This window comes from Armigeres subalbatus, chromosome 1, assembly GCF_024139115.2.
Source record: "Armigeres subalbatus isolate Guangzhou_Male chromosome 1, GZ_Asu_2, whole genome shotgun sequence".
In the NCBI taxonomy this organism is placed as follows: domain Eukaryota; kingdom Metazoa; phylum Arthropoda; class Insecta; order Diptera; family Culicidae; genus Armigeres; species Armigeres subalbatus.
The window spans coordinates 92,796,583-92,820,804 of NC_085139.1; the positions used below are offsets into that span (position 1 = coordinate 92,796,583).

The window sequence follows — 24,222 nt, forward strand, 5'->3', positions numbered from 1 at the left end:
CGGCCGCAGGTGGCTATCAGACGGCCTCTCCGCAAATCTGGAACGTCAGAGAATGGTCGTTTTGTACATTTCGTCCTAGACCAACGATTTTCTTCTAAACTATTTCTGATAGTGACCAGGAAGTTAGTCAATGCTCTTTACCATCAAATATTGTATAGAGTTCTCCACCTTCGCCAAAGGCATAATAATTGCCCAAAAATATATGTACTACGCAAACAAATGAATGATGAATTCTATCATAATAATACCTAAATAATAGTCATTGATGATAATAACCATATTAAAAATTCGACAGATATTGGTCTTATTTGGCCAAAAAGAAGCTATTTCAGCCAAAAAACTTTGTTGGGATGTGATAGTAACGCAAAATACGGAATTCTAATTGGATGTAAGAAATAAGTTTTTCCTGCATTTCCAATACTAACAGTTACTGTTAGACTAGTTAAGTTGAAGGTACACGATTGAAATGGAAACGCTACGGAAATCCATTTCCTGTTCTAGCGATTGCTGTAACATGAGAAGTATACAAAAAGATACAAAGTAGGCAAATGAAATGGGCCTGAGATCGAACCCAAGGCATCCTGTGTATGAGGCAGAAACGGTAGTTTTATGACACACTTTTCTGAACAGATTGGTTTTCAAATCCCAATATATGAAATATCCTGCGACATCTAACAAAACTGGTTGATCCATATATCACCACCCAGTGGATGTAATCCAAACTAAACAGTTTTTCAGAATAATGGTTTTAATCCTCGAGCAGCTGTGAAGAAAACGGCCAATCTCTAATATCACAGATCCGGGGTTATATAATCAAACTGGGGGTCTCACATATACTATCACTACTCTACGGATGAATTTTAAACTTCACAAACTTTCCAATCCCCGAACAACGTTGTAGAAAACGGCAATTTTCTAATACCCCCAAGTCCCAAGATATCGAAGAACTGCTGATATCTCATATGCAGTAGCACCTCCTTGAGGATGAATTTTAAATTATTCTGTTTTTCAACATATTGGTTTTCAGTCCTCGAACAATCTTGTTGAAGACGGCAATTTTCTATATTTCACAGATCCCGAAATATCGAACCAAATTGATCTCTCATATACACTATAGTCGCCTTATGGCTTAATTCTGAACTTAACAGTTTCTCAACATATTGGTTTCCAATGCTCAAACAACTTTATAGAATATAGAAGATAGCAACTTTCCAAAACCATCCCGAAATATCGAACCAAACTGATCTCTCATATACAGTAGCGCCACCTTGCGGATGAATTCTAGACTAATTAGCTTCTCAACATATTGATTTCCAATCCTCGAACAACTTTGTAGAAGACGGTAACTTTCTGAATGCCACAGATCCCGAGATATCGAAGAACTGATCTCTCATATACAGTAACGCCTCCTTGCAGATGAATTATTAATTATTCAGTTTCTCAACATATTGGTTCTCTGTACTCGAACAACGTTGTAGAAAACGACAATTTACTAAATCCCACATCCAGATCCCGAGATATCGAACTAAACTGATCTCTAGCGCCGCTTTACGGCTCAATTCTGAACTAAACAGTTTCTCAACATATGGGTTTCCAATGCTCGAACAACTTTATAGAAAATGGCAACTTTCCAAAACCAATACCAATAGATATCAAACCAAACTCATCTCTCATATACAGTAACGCCACATTGCGGATGAATTTCAAACTAATTAGCTTCTCAACGTATTGGTTTCCAATCCTTGAACAACTTTGTAGAATACGCAGAGCCGTAGCGTGGACTCCCAGCGCCATTGGCGAAACCTTTATTAGGCGCCCCTTACTCAGATGTTAAAAAAAACGTGCTATGAGCAGAGAATCTAATTTTTTTTGCGAGGAGGGTCTAATGAATTTTTGCTTTATGAATTCCTAAAGCCTCTATAACCTGCATATGTTCCAATAGGTAGAAAGTAAGGATTATTAAAAGACCAGAACATTTCTAGAAATCCGCTGAAGTTTAACGATTTTCTGAAAGATTTAATAAACTAATGCAAGTAAAAAAAAAGGATCCAGTAGTGTGTGGATTCACGACAAAAAAAGGATTTAATTAGGAAAATAAAATAGCTCTCAATTTTTGCTTGCTATTCGATTTTGATTGCTATTGAACCTAGTCACATCAAGAAGAACCCTTATATGAAGTGGATGACCATCGGAATCGCCATTAGCCCTTTCGATGACGAACAATTCAATTTCGGAGTTTGCAAAAACTACTGATCTTTCAATGAACTTCAACTTTGGAGTGAATTGGTTGATTATGAGAATAGCGATTGGTCCAAGTCGTATTAAGAACAATACAATTGCGGAGTGGGTTGATTGATGGCCAGAATAACCAACGGGCCCTATTCAGATCAAGGTATTTGAGTTTTTGGAGTGGGTCTGACGGTAGTTTGGTGGCAATAAATTTCTACTTTAAAGAAAGTCAGATACTGATCTCCCTCCCTCTCCCTAATCTGATTTAGCCATCGTTACTGAAATCCCTTGATGCATACTCTCATATTCAACATATTATCATTTCAAATACTATTTCCCGCTAAAAGCTTTACCAGTTTATAAAGATTAGACTGGATCAAATGCGATCGCATAGTTTATCGGCAAAAAATGAGCGAATTTATCTCAAATTCACACAAACTTCTTATCAGGACTTCCGTACATCTATTATTAGATAACGGTATGCACTTTTGAGTAGCGAACAAAAACTATATGTAGGGTTTCTTACCCCATTCCCGGCCTAACATGCGTACGACTGCATTATTTAGTTGATATTTATGACAGGAAGCAACTTTTTCTGAAATTTGTAGGCTGTATCATACTGCATTGGGGTTCCCTTCTGCTTAAAAATAGCTATTCGTGCTAAATATCGTTCAAAGAAGCTTTTATTTGATTTTAATTAACGAGGTGCAGCACTCATTTCAGTCATAGCAATTCCCAATCCGGCATACAAAAACCAGTTCCCGGCCTAAGCAAAATGTTACTCAAACTCTCAACATTTTTCTCTCATTCTCTCACAGGACGGTAGAAAATGCGATGTAAACAAAAATATGCACGTTCCACGACAACAAGATGCCAGATGGTATTATTCATAATCATTTTTATTTGGTTGAGAAGATATATAAACTCATCCAAATTTCTTCCAAATACTTTAAAACAATATTTATTTCACCTTTTAAAATCGAGAGAACTATAAATAACATGATAACGTCAATGTATTAGACAATTTTCCTATTAACAATGAAGGATCATTTTTATAATCCTGGCCTTTTGGCAGCACGGTGCGGCTAGAAGTTCTTATGCCGAGGTGAATTTTTGTTCGGTTTGTGAATACATTTTAAAATGTATTCTAGTATGTTTAAATAAGTTCTAGTGAAACGAACAAATAATAATAATTGAAGTGCGGGTGTTTAGAATTATGGTGTGGTGATTAACAGCTTCATGCAATGGTTGTATCGAGCACTGTGACGATTTTCAGGTAGGTGTTTATTCGATAATACGGTTTTGTAAAAGTGGAAAGAATCACTCCGGCTCAGTGGTGTGGCATCGGAGAGTGAAATTTTGATTTCTACATTTTTATTTTCTACAATTGAATCAATTAGGAGTAAAACAAGTGATAGAAAAATATTGAGTATTGTGAAAATAAATGGGAGACTTTTAAAATTATCAACCGTAAACCTACGACTTCCAAACAGTTTAAATCATTAGTTTTCTGTGCAGTGAGCCGGGAACCGGGTCCATAGGCCCAAGTAGTGATTTACCCTATTTGATTTACGCTTCACCTTTGGCTTATTGAAGTCCTTATCTGGGGCTCCTTCCCCAGAAGCTTGTTTCATGCGCCTTTTTCATTTGCATTTCCTGTTCCTTCCGTTTTCCCTCCACTTTCTTCTCCATCAAGTAAATAATGAAAAAGACATTCCCAAATTAGGGGAGCATGCCGACCATTATGACCCTGGGAGTTCCCAGAAAGGGACTAGGCTAGATCCCAAGCTGCTGGTCTGACCAACGCAAACTGGTTCAGAAGCCCCCAAAACGTGCGTTTTTTAGTTTTCGGCCTGAAAACTACATTTAAGAGTCATGATGTTCTCAGTAGAGTTGAAGGATGTTTCTTGGGCTTTCTTTTGATAAGAAAATATCAATGATCTATCCACCTTGAAGGGCGGTATGGAATAAAAAATTTACTCAGATGTACAAAAGCAGTGGTTGTTCTCTGCAATGTTATAAAGAATGTGAATTAGAACATCTTTTCTGAAGACACAATATTGGACTAACGGTTTTGTAAGGAATTAGAGCACTTTTTATATGAATGACCCCCAAAAATCATATTTTGAGCATAACTTTTTTGGAAATGATTTAGGCACTATGGTTTATTCTAGAAAGTTGTGCATAATGACAAAAAACATGTTTGTCTAGAAGACTACTTTGATCTATCTTGAAACCTGTCAAAGTTGTTAAGGAATCTTTAGAATAAATATTCAATTTTCACATCAACACACCATGAAAAGTGGCAAGAGGCGGCAAGCCAAACAGCCACCATCTGAAAGATTCGGTTTTAAGCTACCGTCGTGCGGGGCTTCTTTTGAAAAATCAGGGGCTACTTTGGACATTTTAAAACAAGAATTATAACGAAAATTACTATAAAATTATCATTATCACCAATCGGATGTCTTGTTGATAGTTGGACGGCAACTTTCTGTTACAAATTTGGTATTTTTCCGTTTAGTTTTTCAAAAATTAAAATCCAAAGTAGCCCCGGAATCAAAAGAAGCCCCGCACGACGGTACCAAATGAACAATGTTTTGTTTTGTTCCGTCGTGTTCCACTATTGTTTTGAATCAACTTAAAATAGTCCTTAATGTACGTTTTTCAGTACAACTCTTATGTAAACAATTAAAAAGTGGCTAACATGATTGGTTTTTTATTGCACAGTAACAATCTCCATCAAGACGAAACAGCCACATTTAAGACGAATGGCTGTCATTTGTCGAGATTGTAACCATGCAATAAATAACTAATCATGTTAGCCACTTTTTAATTGTTTACATAACAGTTGTACTGAAAAACGTACATTAAAGACTATTTTAATTCAGACAAAACGTGCTCTAATTCCTTACAAAACCGTTTGTCCAATATTGTGTCTTCAGAAAAGATGTTCCAATTCACATTCTTTATAACATTGTAGAGAACAACCACTGCTTTTGTACATCTGCGTATTTTTTTTATTTCATAACGCCCTTCAAGGTGGATAGATCATTGATATTTTCTTATCAAAAGAAATCCCAAGAAACATCCTTCAACTCTTCTGAGAACATCATGACTCTAAAATGTAGTTTTCAGGTCGAAAACCAAAAAACGCACGTTTTGGGGGCTTCTGAACCAGTGTGCAACGGCAGCTTCCGGGGTGGGCGCAACAAGCCTCCTTCCTCCCAGGTCCCAAGGACTTTATTCTTAACACTTTACCTTTATGGTTTATTCAGCGGTATGGGCGACGATGAGATACAGTGGCAATGGCTTGGTCAGTTAGCAATGGCACTATCGCAGATGGCGTTAGGTACTGGCGCGATGTGTAGCTTGATGGTCGTTGGTCAGATGGTCGTCGAATGACCCTGCGGCGTCCACGAGGTATTGCCTCTCGACGATCTTATGGCCGAGGTAAATTCCGGAATTTTCATCCGTTGACGGAAGCCGATAACACGGCGTTAGTTGGCACGATACGTGAGAAAAGCTGGGACGAATAATAGCTGTCGTTATCAGGACTCCGTATGACAAAATGGCGTTCGTGGCGTGGTACCGCCCGTCGGTCCGGACGAGAAAGTACCCTCAGGAATACGAGAAGTCCCGGCAGCTCTGGGCAAAATGTTGGCAACCTCGGTGATTCTCACTTGACAGGTCTTGCCAAGCTCGGGGACGATCGGCTTCTTCAATACGCACCGCTCACTGGAAGTCGTCTGCCGACCGGATAGCTTTGGTCCACGGAAGTCGTCTCACAGAACTGGGGCCAACAGTTGCCAACCCCGGAAACGAATAACCAAACGTTGGCCAGCCAAATGGTAATTCCTCGCTCCGGAGGTGCACTTAGGCACGCGGAAAACTAACAGCAACAGGACGCCGATTTGCAAGATGGCGTTCTCGTGGTAATAACACCTACAGTTGTTAAGAGGCGTAGAAAAAGCGCAATCACCACACATGCACGTAGCTGGATTTCCACTTAGTTCGTTCCCGAACGTCAAACTATCAGACTGACTATTTGGGCTGATTAACCACTTATCATCAAATTCCGAGTTTCACGAGGAAAGGAACAAACTTCAAAGATGCGAGTTGGCTGTAGGTTCTTAGTATCTCGTACCTCGACTGATCGCTTCATTCCTTTCTTCATCGAAGACACTGGAACACATATTTTTGATAACCGTATTCATTTGCCACCCACTTTGCCCGTTCTTAAATTACGATTAAAGCCTGTCCACGTTAAATTTCGGACACCGAGAAAATGTCTAACTGATTTGTAGCCATTTTATCTCTTTGGACAAAAAGGAAAACCCGCTGAAAGAATAACATAAAGCGGAGAGATTCAACTGTCGTGTAAATTGATCTCCTCAGTGGTTTGTGAAAATTTAAAAAAAATCGCATTGGATGATGGGTGTCCGAAATTTAACGTGGACAGGCTTTAGACACTAACTTGACAAATAATTTCCCTGCATTCCAACATCATACACAAAGTGATACCATTCGGTAACAACCTGTATCAGTTATTGATGGAACAGGGCCTTCTGGAAAGACGTCAAATGTATTGATTATGTATATAGTCCCCGAGAGAATCGTAATAAAAGGTTAAATTTGTATCACTTTGAACTGGTGAATTTTTGAATAATTTGTCATCATTTCCTATAGCGGAATTATGGATTTTGGCGCCCCCCTAAGGCCAGGCGCCCTTGGCGAGGGCCAACCCAGCCAACCACACGCTACGGCGCTGAGAATACGGAAATTTCCTAAATCCCATAGATCTCGAGATATCGAACCAAACTGGTATTTTCATGTACACTAGCGCCGCTCAGTGGGAGAATTCTAAATCATTTTTTTCTTGACTCATAGGGCCGCATGGGATTATAGATGGATTTAGATTTTTTTCAGAGTTTTTAGAGTTTTTAGAATTCTTATAAGAAACATTGCGCCATTTATTGTGAAGATGGACTATTTTCACCGGTGTTCCGTTGGTTCCGGATCTTCCGGAGGACCAGCAGAAGATCCATTGGACTTAAAAAATGTCCTCAATGAGAGAATATATCCCCTTTATTATTTTCCCGAAAAAATCACGTTGATATCATTTGAATTGGCTTCATTATAACGGATTTTAGGACTGTTGTACTTTTTACAACACGCGAGTTCTCGTGTTATGAAAGTTGAAGCGAGTTGCGGAAGGTTAAGAGCCAGTTCGCGAGAAGCGCGACCCCCTCTTGTATCGATATTCTCCGATTTGAATGAAATTTTCAGGGTTTGTTCATATATGCAAGAGAAGACATTTGGCAAATTTTCAGATTTTTTCATTGATGGGCAGTGGGGTAAGACGGCCCTTCAAAAATTATTGTTCCAAAATCGAAAAACCTTAAAAATGCAATAACTTTGGCAATGACTGACCGATTTTGTTTAAATTCTGCACGCTTTTCCTACTCAATTAGTACTTCATACCAAGTGTTTAATATGGTTATAAAGTGGTTTACTTTAGGAGAAAATGAACTTTTTCGTTACAAAAATTGTCGTTTTTCCAAACGGAATATTTTTCACCAACAGATCTAGGATAAAAAACTAAACCCGTAAGGCAATTAAGGAACTAAAGATCTTTCATCTCATATATACTTCAGAAGCGCCAACTCAAGAATTTCTAAGAAAATCGCTTTTTTCTGCAACACTGTTTATTCAAAAGAAAGTTCGCATACTTAAGTTGATGTTTTCCGATCTAGTGAAAACTGTTCAAACTTTTTTGTCTAAGTAGAAATTAAAAATCAGGATGTTTTATTAGGGGAGTGTAGGGTAAAATAGCCCATAAATGTAAAAAAATACATCAATTTTTCATGTGAGTTCTAGCAGAAAATACATACCAGTTCTAATCGGGTGTATATATTTTCAAGGGTTGGCCAATTTTATCTCATAGGTAATGGAATACCCTCGATTCTATGTTTACACAACTGTGTGAAAAAAACTCCAAAGTTTAACAAAGTTGCATTCATTCTGCACGATACGAGTAAAAAACTTTTTTTTCTACAACGAGCTGATTTTTTTTACACGGAGAGCGTAACAATGTAATGTATATACCCATGGAAATACTTCAAATTTCAGGATACACGTTTCTACACCCATAGATAAAGTATATGAATTGTAGATCGCTTAATCAATTAATTAAAAGATTACCAAGCAAAACTGTTTTATTCTCGGCTTAATTTACAGCACCTGAAAGTGCTTCTTCTTCTTATTGGCATTACATCCCCACACTGGGACAGAGCCGCCTCGCAGCTTAGTGTTCATTAAGCACTTCCACAGTTATTAACCGTTGTGTGACCGGCAAAAAAAAAACCCTTAACATGCCGGCAGGGTACCCGGGTACCCACGAAACTGAAATGCTTATATCTCTGGAAATTTCCAACCGATTTCAACAATTTTGGGCTTATTCGATTCAGAATTTTCTCTTCTATAAAGATGTTACCAGGATGAACCGATCCGGTCAATTCGATTCCTGGAAAATCCGGATTTCCAGGAACTTGTCCTGCATAAATGATACTGACCTGCATAAATGATACTAGAAATTTCATCAGTAGATTGATTCTTATCGATTTGGGTCCATCAGAAGTGCAGATTTTCGATTGGCCATTCCAGAACAGGTTCCACGAGGGGTCATAGGTGGCCATGAACATTGTTCAATGGAACATCAACAATATGGGTATCAAACTTCATGAAATTAACTCTTGCGTATGTCTTTAATGATCAGACAAGTTGACTCAGGAGTGGCCATTCTGGAACAGGTTCCCCGGGCGCCGGGGTTGGCCAAAATTATTTCTCATTGAAAGCCCAACAATATGGGTGTCAAACTTCTTGAAATTGTCTCAAGCGTTTATTTCTGATCTATTTGGGTTCATCAAACAAGTTCACCCCGGATCTCCAATTCCGGAATAGGTTCCCCGAGGAGTCAAGAATGTTCATTAACATTTTCAGAGCTCATTCTTTTAAATCAATTTATCTAGCAATGTGAGTGCAAAATAAATGCAATGGCCACTCATTGACGCCGGGTGACCAGCAGGAGACCCACCATAAGATTCCAGACACTCGGAGATATGATCGATTCATATCAAAACCAATACATGCACTACTCTTCGATCCTGGGTGGCCTCTATCTGATACTACGAAAAAGTTTGTTCTAGAAATTTGCGCCTTTTCTTATAAACAATCCGTTGTAAAGTAGTTTCCAGGGCCATAATTGACTCCAGGTGGACACTAAGTTATCCTTGGGAAGCTCCGAATCATCCGGAGCAGTGGTTAATTCTTGAAATTCGTCATTTGTTTTGAGAACAAAATTAATGCAAGGGCTACCTGGTGGTCCCCAAATGGTGCCCCAGAAATGCAGAGGCATCCAGAGCAGTGGTCAATTATTGCAGTTCGTTCTAGAAACTTTCGAAAATCGTTTGTATTAGCAGTATAGAAGCACAGTCTTTGCTCGCGCTTAGAATCATAGGAGCGTAACTGTATTGATCGATTTCTCTTCATCGATTTTATATTTGCTTCAGGTAGAAGATGCAATCATCCTTCATTACAATAATGAACCTTCGGCAAACTACCGCAATTCACTACATTGATAAAAGGAAAATATCGTCGAAGATAAATCGATCAATACAGTTACGCTCTTATGATTCTAAGCGCGTGATTGCGAATATCATTCATTGATCCCGAGTGGCCACCAAGAAGTCCTCCTGAAATACCGGAATTCCCGAAGCAATCGTCATTTCTTACATTTTGTTTTCAACAGTTGCGTAATCGTGAACAATATTTTTTAACAAAGTAAAAAAAGAAGGAGACGAGAGCGGGCTTGGTAGTCATAAGGCTACTGCTTCTGCCTCATACGCAGGAAGTCGTGGGTTCAATCCAAAGTCCGTTCCATTCTCCTACTTTGTATCATTCTTTATATTTATCTCTAGCAATCGCTAGAACTGGAAATGGACTTCCATACCATTTCCATTTCTTTTCCTATACCTTCAACTTGACTTTTCTAGCCGTTTCTGCTAGAATTGGAAATGAACTAAAGAGCTCGTTTCCTACATCCAATTAGAAATTTCATCAGTTGCTTTCTATCTATAACATTGACAGATCGTTAACCAAGACGCTGCCTCTCGAACCTCAACCCAACAATTCCAATAAATTCCGTACGAACAGAGGTATATTCGGCTTGCAGTGGGCGAGTGATTGCATCATCATTTCCACCCCCTTCCCTACATTGACTTGCATTCTGAATCCACTGATAATGTGTGTGAAACAAAAATCTGTAACTAAATGCGCTCCCTCAGTAGATGCAGAATCTGGCTAGTCTAATCAGTTTCGTCGTTCCAGTTTCAAAATCTACCTGTCTGGCCGTGAAGGCCGATGATATGTCGACGGATGAGATGTTTAGCCTGAAGATGATCCTTTATGAATTTCGGGAGTACAACTTGCAGACTCACCCTCTGTCTATTGATTTCAAAGCAGCGTACGATTCAGTGAAGTGCTGAGGTAGTGCTTGATGGGGAAGTTGTTGAAGAATTTGTTTATCTTTGAACACATGACATGTGACAATGACGTTTCCTGTGAAGTGAAAAGACGTATTGCTGCTGCGAATAGGGGCTTCCTCGAATATTGAAAACGAAATTTTCTCTGATTCGTTAGGATGTAAAAAGAGGTGGACCGGAAAGCTTTTGGGGTTTTTTAAGCGAAAGGTGCTACGTACAATTCTCGATGGGAAATTAGAAAAAAATCGTGGCGCAGACGCATAAATCACGAGCTGTATCAAGTGTATAAAGAAGAAAATATTGTGAATCGTATAAAATACGGCAAACTCCAGAGGGCCGGTCACTTAATGCGAATGCCGGAAGAAAGAATAGCGAAAACAATATTCACCAGAGATCCGGATAGAAGCCAGCGACTTCGTGGCTGCTGCGCGCGGTGGTATCGGACCTTGGAACCCTAAAAGTTTATGAAAACTGGAGGAATATCACACAAGATTGACAATTATGGAGCTCTACAATACGTCAGTCCAAGGTTGTTTAGAGCTTCTAGTGGAGTGTCTTCACTTGTCATAAGACGATTTAGAACTATCCCATTTTATTCCACCACTTGAAGTGAACGAACGATTTATTGAAAGTCGCAGTATTATTGGATGTATTGTGGCCGTTTAGATTGCATCAATTATGCTCTCACATTTCTCAACAAGCGATATCTAAAAACTCACAACTTTCTAGGGCGACCTAAAAATTGGCACATCTTCGAATGTTCCGAAGCTTCCAGATGTTTACCTAACGGCCACACGGTGTCAATGAATGATCCTCGAATTGATTTTGATCGCACACAACTACAAAAAAAGTCGCAGCTTTCTAGGGCGAGTTTCTAGAATTGATTACCTTTTCGGCTATTCCTGAGCTGGAGCACCACTTAGTGGCCTCCCGGGATCAACGTTTGGTTCTTGAAATGATATTGCTCTCATTTTGATGCATAAATCGTTTTGTGAAACAGTACGGTTTATGAGGATGAATTTAAAATTTGGCCCTTTTCTCAGAATGTTTCGGAGGACCATTTAGCGGAGTTTTTCTCTCACATTCATAACAAACCACTGTATTCTAGGACGATTTTCAAGAATTTGTCTTTACTATGGGTGTTCCGGACATTCAGCGCCAGATGACCAATGGTGGTCAATGCGTTGGTCATGCAATGATTTTACTCTCACAATGCTACAACAAGTAATAGTCTTTAGGATTTCCAGAACTGGCATTGCGCCAATAATAGATTTATAAAAAAATCGCAACTTCAAAATATAATCTTCTACGCTGTTAGGCCATTTGGCCGAATAGTTAAAAAAATTAGCTTAGTTTACGAGTGGTCTCCCTACTTTCTTATTCCTTATTCCCTCTTCCTTCTTTCTTCTTGCTTCTTTTTTCCGTCCTCTACCTTCCTTCTTCTTTCGTCCTTCTTTCCTCTTCCTTCTTCCTTCTTTCTGCTTCCTTCTTTCTTCTCACTTCTTCTTTCTTCCTTCTTTCTTCTTCCTTCTTCCCTCTTCCTTCCTCCTTCGTTTTCCTTACTTCTTCATTCTTCCTTTTTCTTTTTTCCTTCTTCCTTCTTCTTTCTTCGTTCGTCCTTCTTCCTTAGCCCTTCTTCTTCTTTTTTCCTTCTTCCTTTTCCCTTCTTTTTTATATCTTATTCCTTCTTCCTTCGTTTTTGTTTTTTTCTTCTTTCTTTTTCCCTTTTCCTTCTTACTTCTTTCTTCTAGCTTCTTCATTTTCCATTCTTCTCTTTTTCTTCTTCCTTCTTCCTTCCTCCATCTTCCTTCTTCTTTCTTCCTTTTCCCTTCCTTCTTCCTTCTTCTTTCTTCCTGCTTCCTTCTTCCTTTTTCCTTCTTCCTTCTTCCTTCTTCTGTCTTCTTTCTTCCTTATTCCTTCTTCCTTCTTCCTTTTTCCTTCTTTCTTCTTCCTTCTTCCTTTTTCCTTCTCACTACTCACTTTGTAAGGAAACGTATTTCAACTATTCGGCCAATCGGCCAAATGGCGTTCGGCCAAATGACCCTTTCGGCCAAATGGCATTCGGCCAAACGGCATTCGGCCAAATGACCCTAAACCTCTTCTACACCTGGTCATTTCTCCTGATGTTCCAGAACTTTCTAAAACCACTTAGTGGCCATCCGGGATGAATGAGTAGTCCTTGTATTGATTTTGTTCGCTCATTGCTACAACACTAAAATTCTAAAAAGTCTCAGTTTTCTAGGATAAACTTTTAGAATCGGCAACTTCTCCGGATGTTTCGGAGCTTTCAGTGGTCCACTTAGTTGCCTTCTGGTGTCAGAGGGTACTCCTTGCAATGATTTGGCTTTCAACACACGGATTACAAAAAACTGCAGCTTTCTATTTTTTTATTTATATCTATTTATATTGAAAAGTATTTATGGTCACTTAACACCCTACGGGGTCCTGTCCTGCAATGGGAACTTTAAAGTCAGCATGTCTGGTGGCTCTAAAACAATCAGAAACACACTGCTGAGGCAATTTCAAGAAGTTTGATGCCCATATAGTTGAGGTTCCATTGAAAAATGTCCATGGCCACCTATGACCCCTCGAGGAACCTGTTCTGGAATGGCCAATTGAATATCTGCTCGTCTGATGGACCCAAATCAATAAAAATCAACTTGCTGATGAAATATCAAGAAGTTTGATACCGATAATGCTATTTACCTATCGAAATCCACGATCAGTATAATCTATGTAGGACATGTCCCTAGAAATCCAGATGTCCCGGTGATCTGAGAGTCCGGCCAATCCTGAAATAGCATGATAAAGGACAAAATTCTGAATCGAATGAGCCCAAAATTGTTGAAAACGGTTTAAAATTGCCTAAGATATAAGCATTTTAGTTTCGTGGGTACCCGGGTACCCTCCCGGCCATTTAAAGGGTAAAAAAATGTCGGAACCCCTCCCTCCACCTCTCCTTAATCAAAATTTCAGTTAACCCGTACAATCGATTTTGACCGTCATTATTGTGGATATGACAGAGTTTCAATCTCCTACTATGAAAGTTCATTTAGATATCGCGAATTGAATTCCAAAAAGGTACCCGGGTACCCAGCCGGCCACACAAGGGAACTGCGAGGTTTCTAAGCCAAGTTACCATTTTTGCATTCGTATATCATGCGGCTAACACGATGATACTTTTATGCCCAGGGAAGTCGAGACAATTTCCAATCCGAAAATTGCCTAGACCGGCACCGGGAATCGAACCCAGCCACCCTCAGCATGGTCTTGCTTTGTAGTCGCGCATCTTACCACACGGCTATGGAGGGCCCCTCTGAAAGTGCTTGAGTACCTTAATAAGACTGTGTAGTTGATGTGTAAAAGGGATGCTTTGAATACCAGCCTTTTTCTCTTAAAATCTTTTCTAACCTTATATGAACATTTTTCCAACCAACCATCCAAGGTGTGGTTTACTAAGAAGTAGTACTCGGGTAGTAACAGCTTGCAATACTTTGTGAGAAATCTATCTATTGCTTTTTCACCGAAGAATAGACTACCGTGTTGAAGTACCAAAACAAATGTTCACACTTCCGAATGGATGGCAACTAGCTAAAGCATTGGATTTTGCTTTACGTCGTTCTTGAACCATCGTTCTTGCAGTTAAGACGTCACCCATATATGGAGGAACTGGTGGAAATATATTTTGGTGGGACAATATTTTTGAACGGGAGTTCAAGATGGCGCTAAGTTTACAATACCTCTGCCGGAATATTATATAAATGACATGACTAGATAACCAGTTCACGTTATTGTTTTAGAAAGAGAGATTGTGAAGTATTTAATTGTTGACAGGTAAAAAACCAAGAATTTCGAAGCAAACTAGCCAGGGTTCGTAATGCTCACTCAATCTCAGGAGCACAGGATGCTCCCTCACGAAAATTTTCGGGAAGAAATCGCTTTTTGGGAAAGAAAAACTGCCTGGAGAGTGATAACCATTTATCGCTCACTTCGATTGCCGCCAAACGTTGGTTTGCTCTTTTTCTTTCACATTCGAGTATTCTCCTAGCATCATAAATGCAAATGGTAGTAGCTTATGTGGAAAAAATAACTTATCACTTCCATGCAGATAGCGTGGTGGTGTGGCTAGAGTAAGCGCATCCCCACAGCTCTTATTGTTACTATTCTGGGTTCGAATCCCGGCGCGGCCATACCATTTTGTGATTGTTCTGCGATAATTCTCGCGAAAAGTGAGTTAGAGTTAAAAGTGATGAAACTAAAAAGAATTTTCATCAAATAGGCAAGTTTTTTGTTTATCCTCCAAGGCTAATTTCAGAGAAAAAAATGATTGGTGAAAAATTATCCTCAACATAAACGACGAAAAAAAATTCTTCTAGGCCCAAAAAACACTTGCTTTAGTCTCATTGAAACGAAAAGTCGAATCCCTGAAACTAGCTAAATCGCTAGATTAGTTGCCAGTTGGGTCGGAATAATCAAATATAAGAAGTGTGGTTACGATCATCTGGTTTCGTATCATTATACAGTCACTCTCAAAATTGAGCGTACAGTATGGATTAGTTGACCACATTCGAAAATTACAAAGGAAATTAAATGCTTGGCTCGGTTGTTTTTATTGCATTTCAATATTCATCCCTTCCTTCAATGTATGCGTACATAAAATTGTTGAAATTTTTTCTCTAAAGTTCATTTATTTGAAAATAATCTCAAAATACGCCTATTAGATGTGACAAAATTGAGCGTACAGCAAATTTTTTTCTATCAAATTTCTTATTATAAACACGATTAATGTATTTTAATATTGTTTTTTCATGATTATATTTATAATAATAAACATCCGCTACTTAAACATTCAATGTTTTGAAATTAAACCATGTTTTGGTCAAAATGGCGAACAAGTAAGATGTATAAACAATTCAATTTAACAATTCAATACTGCTGGGCAAAATAGATGCTCTAAGATATGGATTTCACCGGCATCGTGTCTTATATATGATAGATAATCGAAATCGAGCGAGACATACGACAAATTTGGGAAAATTCAGTCGGTAAATGATGAAAACAGGTGTAAACATACAGAGAAAACGATAAACGTAGAACTCACATAAAAAATTGATGTATTTTCTTTCATTTATTTTTAAAGGGCTATTTCATCCTACACTCCTCTAATGGAAAATCCTGATTTTTAATTTCCTGGAGTATACACGCGTAACCGAGGACCTAAGGTCTACCGTAGCGAAAGAGCGTAGCGAAAGAGCTGTTATCTATTGTAAAAAATGGTTTATGCCCAATTTGATATATTGAACCAAATTCCGTTCCAGGTCATACAAGAATTCCCTGGAATATAGGTCTTGAGGTCTACCCGCGATACCAAAGGGCTGTTATCTCTTTTATTGAATGGTTCATGCTCTATATGATCTATTAAACCAAACTCAATATGCCTTAAGCAGCCGTTCCTTTCCTGGTCATCCAAGAATTCCCTAGACTCCTCAGCCTCGGATTCATCCCAAATATGTCCTCCGAGTATTTGTCTTTTTCTTGCGTCTCAAATGTAGGCATATGAGTTGTTCTAAGATCTCCAAATTGCCCTTGAGTTTGAATCAAATGGTCTGCCGAATCAACCAAGGCTTTCATGATGTCCCCAGCCGCGGTATCAACCCAATTATGTCATCCGAGTATTTGTCTTTCACTTGGGTCTCAAATCCAGACATATGAGATGTAGTAAGATCTCCAAATCCTCCTGGAGTTTGAATCAAATGGTCTGAAGCATCAACCAAGGCTTTCCCAAGTAATCATCAAGCATTAATTATTATCATTATCAATCACATATCAGCATATTGAATGCTAATTGTATTAGAACAGTTTTAATAATGTAAAAATGCATTTATTCATCAACTGCCAAGCAACGATACGCTAGTTCAGCATTACGAATGCTTTATTTCAACATGTCAAAGTAATGAAGCATTTTTTCGGTCGTTAAAGGGCTTTTTTCCACTATAAGTCAACTTTTATGGCTGTATTATTTGCAAACATATACAGCTTCATGGTTACTTGGGTCCTGATGTCCATAGCTCCGGCAATGACCCAATTATGTCCTCCGAGTATTTTACTTTCACTTGCGTCTCAAATCCAGACATATGAGATGTAGTAAGATCTCCAAATCGTCCTGGAGTTTGAATCAAATGGTCTGCTGGGGGCACCATGGAAGCCTTGGTTGATTCATTACAAAATTTGATTCAAACTCCAGGACAATTAGGAGATTTTACAACACCTCATACACAGTTAGTTTCGATTACCGAAGTCGGTAAAATTTTACTGGGTTTTTGAACAGCAGACTTAACTCGGTAATTTCAGATGATACCGAAAATTCGGTAAAGATTCGAACTCATAAAATGTCAAAAAAAATGCTGGTAAAGTCAGTATTTTTTCCGCTGAGTTCTCGGTAATTATTTTGTTTACCGTGGTTTACCGAATCTTCCAGTTATTTTTTTTTGTTTTAAATCATTTAATTAGCCATCACAGGCAGAACAAATTTAAAAAATGGGAGGAAATATGTATCGTTGTCCAACTATAGTTATATAAATGAGTTTATGCAATGAAAATTGATTCTTCCAACTGGATATAATTTGATGTCCAAAGACCATGACTAAAGATTTGCAACCAAAATAGGGAAATTTTCTCAATATTTGTATACATATATGTCTTGTTTTGAGACGCAAGTAAAAGACAAATACTCAGATAACATAATTGACCTGATAATACGGCTTAGGACATCGTGAAGGCTTTGGTTGATTCGATAGACCATTTGATTCAAACTCCAGGACAATTTGGAGATCTTACAATATCGAATATGCCTGTATTTGAGACGTTAGTAAAATACCATTGCTCAGAAGACAAAATTGAGTTGACACCGAAGCTGGGAAAATCGTGGAAGCCTAGTTTGATTCTGTAGACCATTTGATTCAAACTCCAGGAATATTTGCAGATCTTAAAACGTCTCATTTACATGGACTTGAGACGTAAGTGAAAGACAAATAATCGGAGGACATAATTGGGTTGATACCGCGGCTGGGAGCATCATGGAAGCCTTGGTTGATTCATTAGATTTTTTGATTCAAACTCCAGGACATTTTGGAGATCTTACAACACCTCATATACCTGGACTTGAGACGTTAGTAAAAGACCAACACTCAGAAGACAAAATTGGGTTGACACCGAGGCTGGGGACATCGTGGAAGCCTTGTTTGATTCTGTAGACCATCTGATTCAAACTCCAGGACAATTTGCAGATCTTAAAACATCTCATATACATGGACTTGAGACGCAAGTGAAAGACAAATACTCGGAGGGCATGATTGGGATGATACCGTGGCTGGGGGCACCATGGAAGCCTTGGTTGATTCATTAGACCATTTGATTCAAACTCCAGGACAATTTGGAGATCTTACAATACCTCATATGTCTTGTTTTGAGACGCAAGTGAAAGACAAATACTCAGAGTACATAATTGAGTTGATACCACGGCTTAGGACATCATAAATGCTTTGGTTGATTCGATAGATCATTTGATTTAAACTCCAGGACAATTTGGAGATCTTACAATATCGAATATGCCTGTATTTGAGACGTTAGTAAAAGACCAATACTCAGAAGAAAATTGGGTTGACACCGTGGCTGAGGATATCATGCAAGCCTCAGTAGATTCGGTAGACCATTTGATTCAAACTCCAGGACGATTTGGAGATCTTACAACTTCATACATGCAAGAATTGAAGACGGATGTGAAAGACAAATAATCGGAGGACAAAATTGGGTTAACACCGACACTGGGGACATCATGGAAGCCTTGGTTGATTCGGTGGACCATTTGATTCAAACTTCAGGACAATTTGGAGATCTTATAACATCTGCTGGATTCGGAGAGATCTTACAATACCTCATGTAAGACGCAAGTGAATGTATTTGAAAGTATCGTCACTATCAATAAATTAAATGAAGTATGTACTAGAAATTTTAGCAAAAATTCTTTTTACGTCATATTCGGTTTACGTCCCCCCAATAAGTGACGTAAAAAGAGGGTTGAGTATGTATTTTGTCATCTAAACTGTACTTCAGCTTTAGTTTAGTTTATAACACATCATTGGGTTGGGACACATGTTGATGTTAAACAGCATAAATAAATAAATTCATTCATTCATTCATCCATATTGTGTCTAATTTACCTTGCCTCACCCTACTGGCAACATAAGTGCGTGTGCGTAGCAAACATCCTTCCTCCGTGATACGTACCCGGGAGATACTGTCCTCATACCCAACCGAAGGACCATTATCGATTGATGCCCACACCGCACGGCACACGGCTTGTTGATGTCGTTCGAAAGCTTTGCGCGTTTTTCGCCTTTTTCTCGTCCGGCCAGCCAGCCCGGGGAAGGTGGGTGGTGTGCGCTCACCGGGAGGCCGGGGTAGAAGTGAAAATTTTCGCATCTTCTCCCGCTCAGGAAAAAAGCTCCGCGCTGCTAATGCTAGTTGTGTATTTTGGGCATGGCTGGCTGGCTGGCTGGCGGAGGCTCGCTCGGCCGGTCTGCGAGGGTCTGCGTGCATCTGTAGATTTACTGCTGAAGAAGACCGCTCTGTAGTTGTGATTCGCAGACAGGTTTCGGTTCGATTTGGCTGGATGAAATTGTATTATTTCGAGATAAAAATTTGATGTGCTTTTTTTCAATGGCGATAACCAATCGTAAATAGATCATTTTTATACGTGGTTCGAAATTTCAGTCATGTATAATTGAAACGTTTGTTTTAGAAACTTCTTATGTAACATTTTTGGTCAAAATGAAATTTTTATATATTCTGCATCATCGTCCAAAAACACGTATTCTGGTAAAAAATATGGAAAAAATAAGGAATAAAACAGGAATAAAACATAATTAATGTTACCTTGCAGACAATTGAAACACTCGAATTCCTCTTGTTTGAGACTAAACTGTATGCAGCGCAAGCAACTTTTCAAGCATTTGGTTAAAAAACCTCGGTCCTAGGCTGAACTGACTGCAGGAAAATCGAAAATTTGTTGAAGACTGCACGAAAACTATTGCGCCAGATTTAGCTTTTGGAAATGAACGTAGATAAACGTGGTGAATTTGAATGAAGCCCGTGGTGAATTTCAAATTCACCACACGTTTATCTACATTTATTTCCAAAAGCCCAAATTCATGCAATAGTTTTCGTACAGTGCCGAAACTCAAATTATGATTGTTCAGCATAACTCAGCAAACGATCTAACATTATTTCAGCCCCATACGCGTTATGGTTCTTTTAACTCGTGCTCTTGAAAAATATATTGGAAAAGCACGTGGTTTACAAAATGGCCGATTTCTGGCTTCATTCTATAATCACCTTAAATACGTACAAACTCTTCATGAACTGGTGAACAATGGTAGTGAGAGGAACACACGGAAGTTCTTATTACTGAACAAGTTCTCTAGCTTAAAATAGTCTTGTAGATAGAGCTAAATCCCGGGTTTTAGGTTTAGGTTTAGGTTAAGATATTCTAGAAGCAAGACAAGGGTGTGGCTAGAGCTCCGATGCATGGCCAAAAACAGCATTACTGTTCTGTTTTCTCAAGTAAGGATTGATTTTGATAAGGGGCGCGCCTTCAATGAGATTGCTCTCTGTGAAGTGTCTTAATAGCGGGACCTTGTCGTGGTGTTCTTGAGAAAACAAACTGTCTCGAAACCGATAATGCATTGCTTCTCAATAGTAATGGAGTAATTCGACATGCACTAAGGATAAGGATAAGGATACGGGTAACGCTACAATAGATCTAATAACTGGTCGAAGTGGAGAACAGGAGAAAAAAGCAGCACAAAATTTCGATTACTGATCGATCGTTCTGCTTACTGAAGAAAACACGACTGGACGCGAATAATATTTGTATGTTTTGATGTCTTGTGCATATTCCCGAAATATGTCATAAAACATCAAAATGAGTGATGCCCTATTTCAGAAGTATCTAGTTCGCATCCATAACACATCACTAATCAAAAGATGCAAATTATTTTCTAAGGCGTAGAATATGAGATTATAAATACTTGATTCTGGGAAGTAAGGCATTCTAATTTTCAGCTGGATTCAAGGTATATTGAAGACGATACCCGTTTCAATTGAATTGGTCTTTGTCATGCTGACAAAACCAATTTTAATTGATAACTTACGCCAGAGCTTATTCTGCTGTTTGTTTTACACCTTAAATCCATAACGTGGTTGCAATTATCGTCCTGCATAGTCAGCTGAACTAAGCTGAACCTGCTAATATTTCTGCTGTTAATTACCCTGTTAGCTCCTTACGCTAAGTAGCAGCATTTTATCAAATTGATTTTGCTTTTCTTCATTTCTTATTGTTTTTTTTCGTCCCGAAATGATGAAAAAAGGTCTCAAATTCATCTTCTCAAAGATCATCTTCGTCTGAAAGTAATTTCGATTAATTAAAAAAGTTCATAGTTCATTTTTCTTCATAGATGCTGTTTCTTCTCTAACTTAATTTTAATGAATCCTCTATCAGCCAGATAGGTGGTAGAAAGACCCCACCGTGCGATGCGCGCTGGCGGCAAGGAAAAGTGCCGGAATGCGTCTCGTGTGGAAAACCAGCAGATATACCACTACTCTGATGAGGATGTTCGAAAAAGGATCACCGAGGAGCAAGGAGGGCGCGTAAGAATATTGTTTCTCCCGAGTTGAGAACTTTTTCGGCGCTTGCCAGCTAGACGACAAGGTAGGTACGTTTTCCGGAAGACAGGTGAGTTTTTCCGCTGAAAATATCGGATGGATTTGGATGAAAAATAGTGGAAAACAGTCATAATGGTTAGTAAAGTTGCAAATAAGTGAAAATTGTTTAGAAATATCTCCTCAAGCGGTGGAATTTTGCTTTTATAAAAACCAAATTCACGTTTCGGCGTGGGTGAGACGAGATGAAAGTCTAATGGCGTCCCTGTGCTTTTAATGGGCAAAAAAAAGAAAACGAAGAAAAGTGATGCTGTGTTTTCCATGTGAAAAAAATATTAGATAATCAATAATTTTGTGAATATTTTTTCCCAAAATTTCAGCGCATTAAAAGTACTCGCTCCAAGATGTCGGACACGGAGGTCGTTGAACCGAAAAAGGGTCGAGGCCGCCCTCCGAATTCAGAAAAGGTACATCCGCGCTCTGCCGAGTCGTAAAAAGCTTTTCCCAATAGTAAGCAACTTTCGCTTTTCTCGTTTTGGATCTCCCCACCCACCCGTTCCCACTTCACAGCAGAACAGCGTCGCTCCGAAGAAGCGAGCCCGCGCTGCTTCTCCAAAGGATAAGGCCGACGAGAAAGAGAAGGAGAAGGAAAAGGCCGTGGTGTCCGACGACGAGCCTTCGCCAAAGCGCGGCCGTGGCAGACCGAAAGCTGCCGCCAAAAAGCCCGCCAAGGGCAAAAAGCCGGAAGCTAAAAAAGGTCGCGGCAGAGGCAAGAAAAAGCCGGAATCAAGCGATGAGGAAGATGACGATGATGAGGAGGAAGACGAAGAGGATGAGGATGAGAACGATAGCGAAGATAATGAGGAGAACGACGACGAATCTGACTCATAAACTAATTGTCAACCTTTCTCCACCCTTAAGTATAATCAATTCCATTTGAAAACCAAATCTCAATGGTACTTTAAATTAAGCCACCGTAAGTTCAGAGTACGAATCTCGTATCAACTATATTCAAATAACTTATCTTGAACAAAATGAACTAAAAACTACACAACTTATTACAGAAGAAGAGATTGTAGAAGGAATATAATGCAAATATTATGCAGATAATACACACTTACATAACAGATCGGAATAAAAATGATAACAAGAAATAGAGACAAACAACACTCAGCACTTAACAAACTTTCAATGTTACAAAAAAAAAAACAAAACCAAATAATGGTATAACAACTAGGGTACACATATGTATTTGTTCGGTGTGTGAAATTCAAAACAAGAGATAGCTCTTTTTACTATAACTCTATTATGTAACAGAAGCAAAAGAAAAAAAGTGCGTCCCAAGCAGCGAATATAACAAAACATTTTAATAAAAAGCAGAAAATATCCTTCGGCATTAAAAAGTAGTGAAATAAAGTGAAAACTAATCTAAGTTACACCATACCAGGTAAAAAAAACAGGTATTTATTTATTTTGAAAGAATCTCCTTGTGCTATTATTTATTGATTTCTTGGTTAGTTTTTTTTCAATAAATGTATGTTTATTTATTTATTAATATATAGGGGGAATGACGGCTTTGGCAGGTTTTGTTCTATTATTAGCAGGGTTTTTTTATGACTGACTAGGCTCAAATTTGGCCTAAACATTATTTGCATATCAAAGAATATTGTGGCCAAATTTCATAAAATTTGGTCAATAAAAATCCCCCTGACAATAATAGAACAAAACCTGCCAAAGCCGTAATTTCTCCTAATTTGAAAATATTTCTAGTATGACATGGAAGCCTATTGCAGGCATTAGATCATTTTGAAAAAAATGATAACCTAACTATTATTATTATTTATTCAGACTAAGGCCGAAGTGGCCTGTGCGGTATATAAGAGTCTCCTCCATTCGGCTCGGTCCATGGCTACACGTCGCCAACCACGCAGTCTACGGAGGGTCCGCAAGTCATCTTCCACCTGATCGATCCACCTTGCCCGCTGCGCACCTCGCCTTCTTGTGCCCGTCGGATCGTTGTCGAGAACCATTTTCACCGGGTTACTGTCCGACATTCTGGCTACGTGCCCGGCCCATCGCAGTCGTCCGATTTTCGCGGTGTGAACGATGGATGGTTCTCCCAACAGCTGATGCAATTCGTGGTTCATTCGCCTCCTCCACGTACCGTCCGCCATCTGCACCCCACCATAGATGGTACGCAGCACTTTCCTTTCGAAAACTCCAAGTGCGCGTTGGTCCTCCACGAGCATCGTCCAGGTCTCGTGTCCGTAGAGGACTACCGGTCTAATGAGCGTTTTGTAGATTGTCAGTTTGGTACGGCGGCGAACTCTATTCGATCGGAGCGTCTTGCGGAGTCCAAAGTACGTACGATTTCCAGCCACTATGCGTCTCCGAATTTCTCTGCTGGTATCATTTTCGGCAGTCACCAGTGAGCCCAAGTACACAAATTTTTCTACCACCTCGATTTCGTCACCACCGATGCAAACTCGAGGTAGGTGGCTCACATTGTCTTCTCTTGAACCTCTCCCTATCATGTACTTCGTCTTCGACGTGTTGATGACTAGTCCGATCCGCTTAGCTTCCCTCTTCAGTCTGATGTAAGCTTCCTCCATCTTCTCAAAGTTACGTGCCATAATATCTATGTCGTCGGCGAAACCAAATAGCTGGACGGACTTATTGAAAATTGTACCACTCGTGTTAATCCCTGCTCTTCGTATTACCCTTCCAAAGCGAT

At 39.2% G+C, this 24,222-nt stretch overlaps 1 protein-coding gene across 5 annotated transcripts; it reads left to right on the forward strand.

Annotated features, from left to right (window-relative positions):
* The first annotated feature begins 21,388 nt into the window (after positions 1-21,388).
* On the forward strand, positions 21,389-22,680 carry LOC134224561 (nucleolin-like). 5 transcript variants are annotated; one of them, XM_062704242.1, is made up of 3 exons: positions 21,389-21,537; positions 21,869-21,955; positions 22,062-22,680. In XM_062704242.1, exons 2-3 carry the CDS (start codon positions 21,893-21,895, stop codon positions 22,377-22,379), a joined length of 381 nt encoding a protein of 126 aa, XP_062560226.1. In that variant the 5' UTR covers positions 21,389-21,537; positions 21,869-21,892; the 3' UTR covers positions 22,380-22,680. The 5 variants fall into 5 exon arrangements, with proteins under 5 accessions (XP_062560226.1, XP_062560146.1, XP_062560298.1 ...); XM_062704162.1 differs by having other exon boundaries at positions 21,395-21,537; positions 22,059-22,680; XM_062704314.1 differs by having other exon boundaries at positions 21,526-21,541.
* Positions 22,681-24,222: the final 1,542 nt, after the last annotated feature.

Coding starts and splice junctions, on each gene's coding strand:
- LOC134224561 (XM_062703996.1), top strand. Junction 21,956..22,058: donor GCCCTCCGAATTCAGAAAAG/GTACATCCGCGC, acceptor CCCACTTCACAG/CAGAACAGCGTCGCTCCGAA.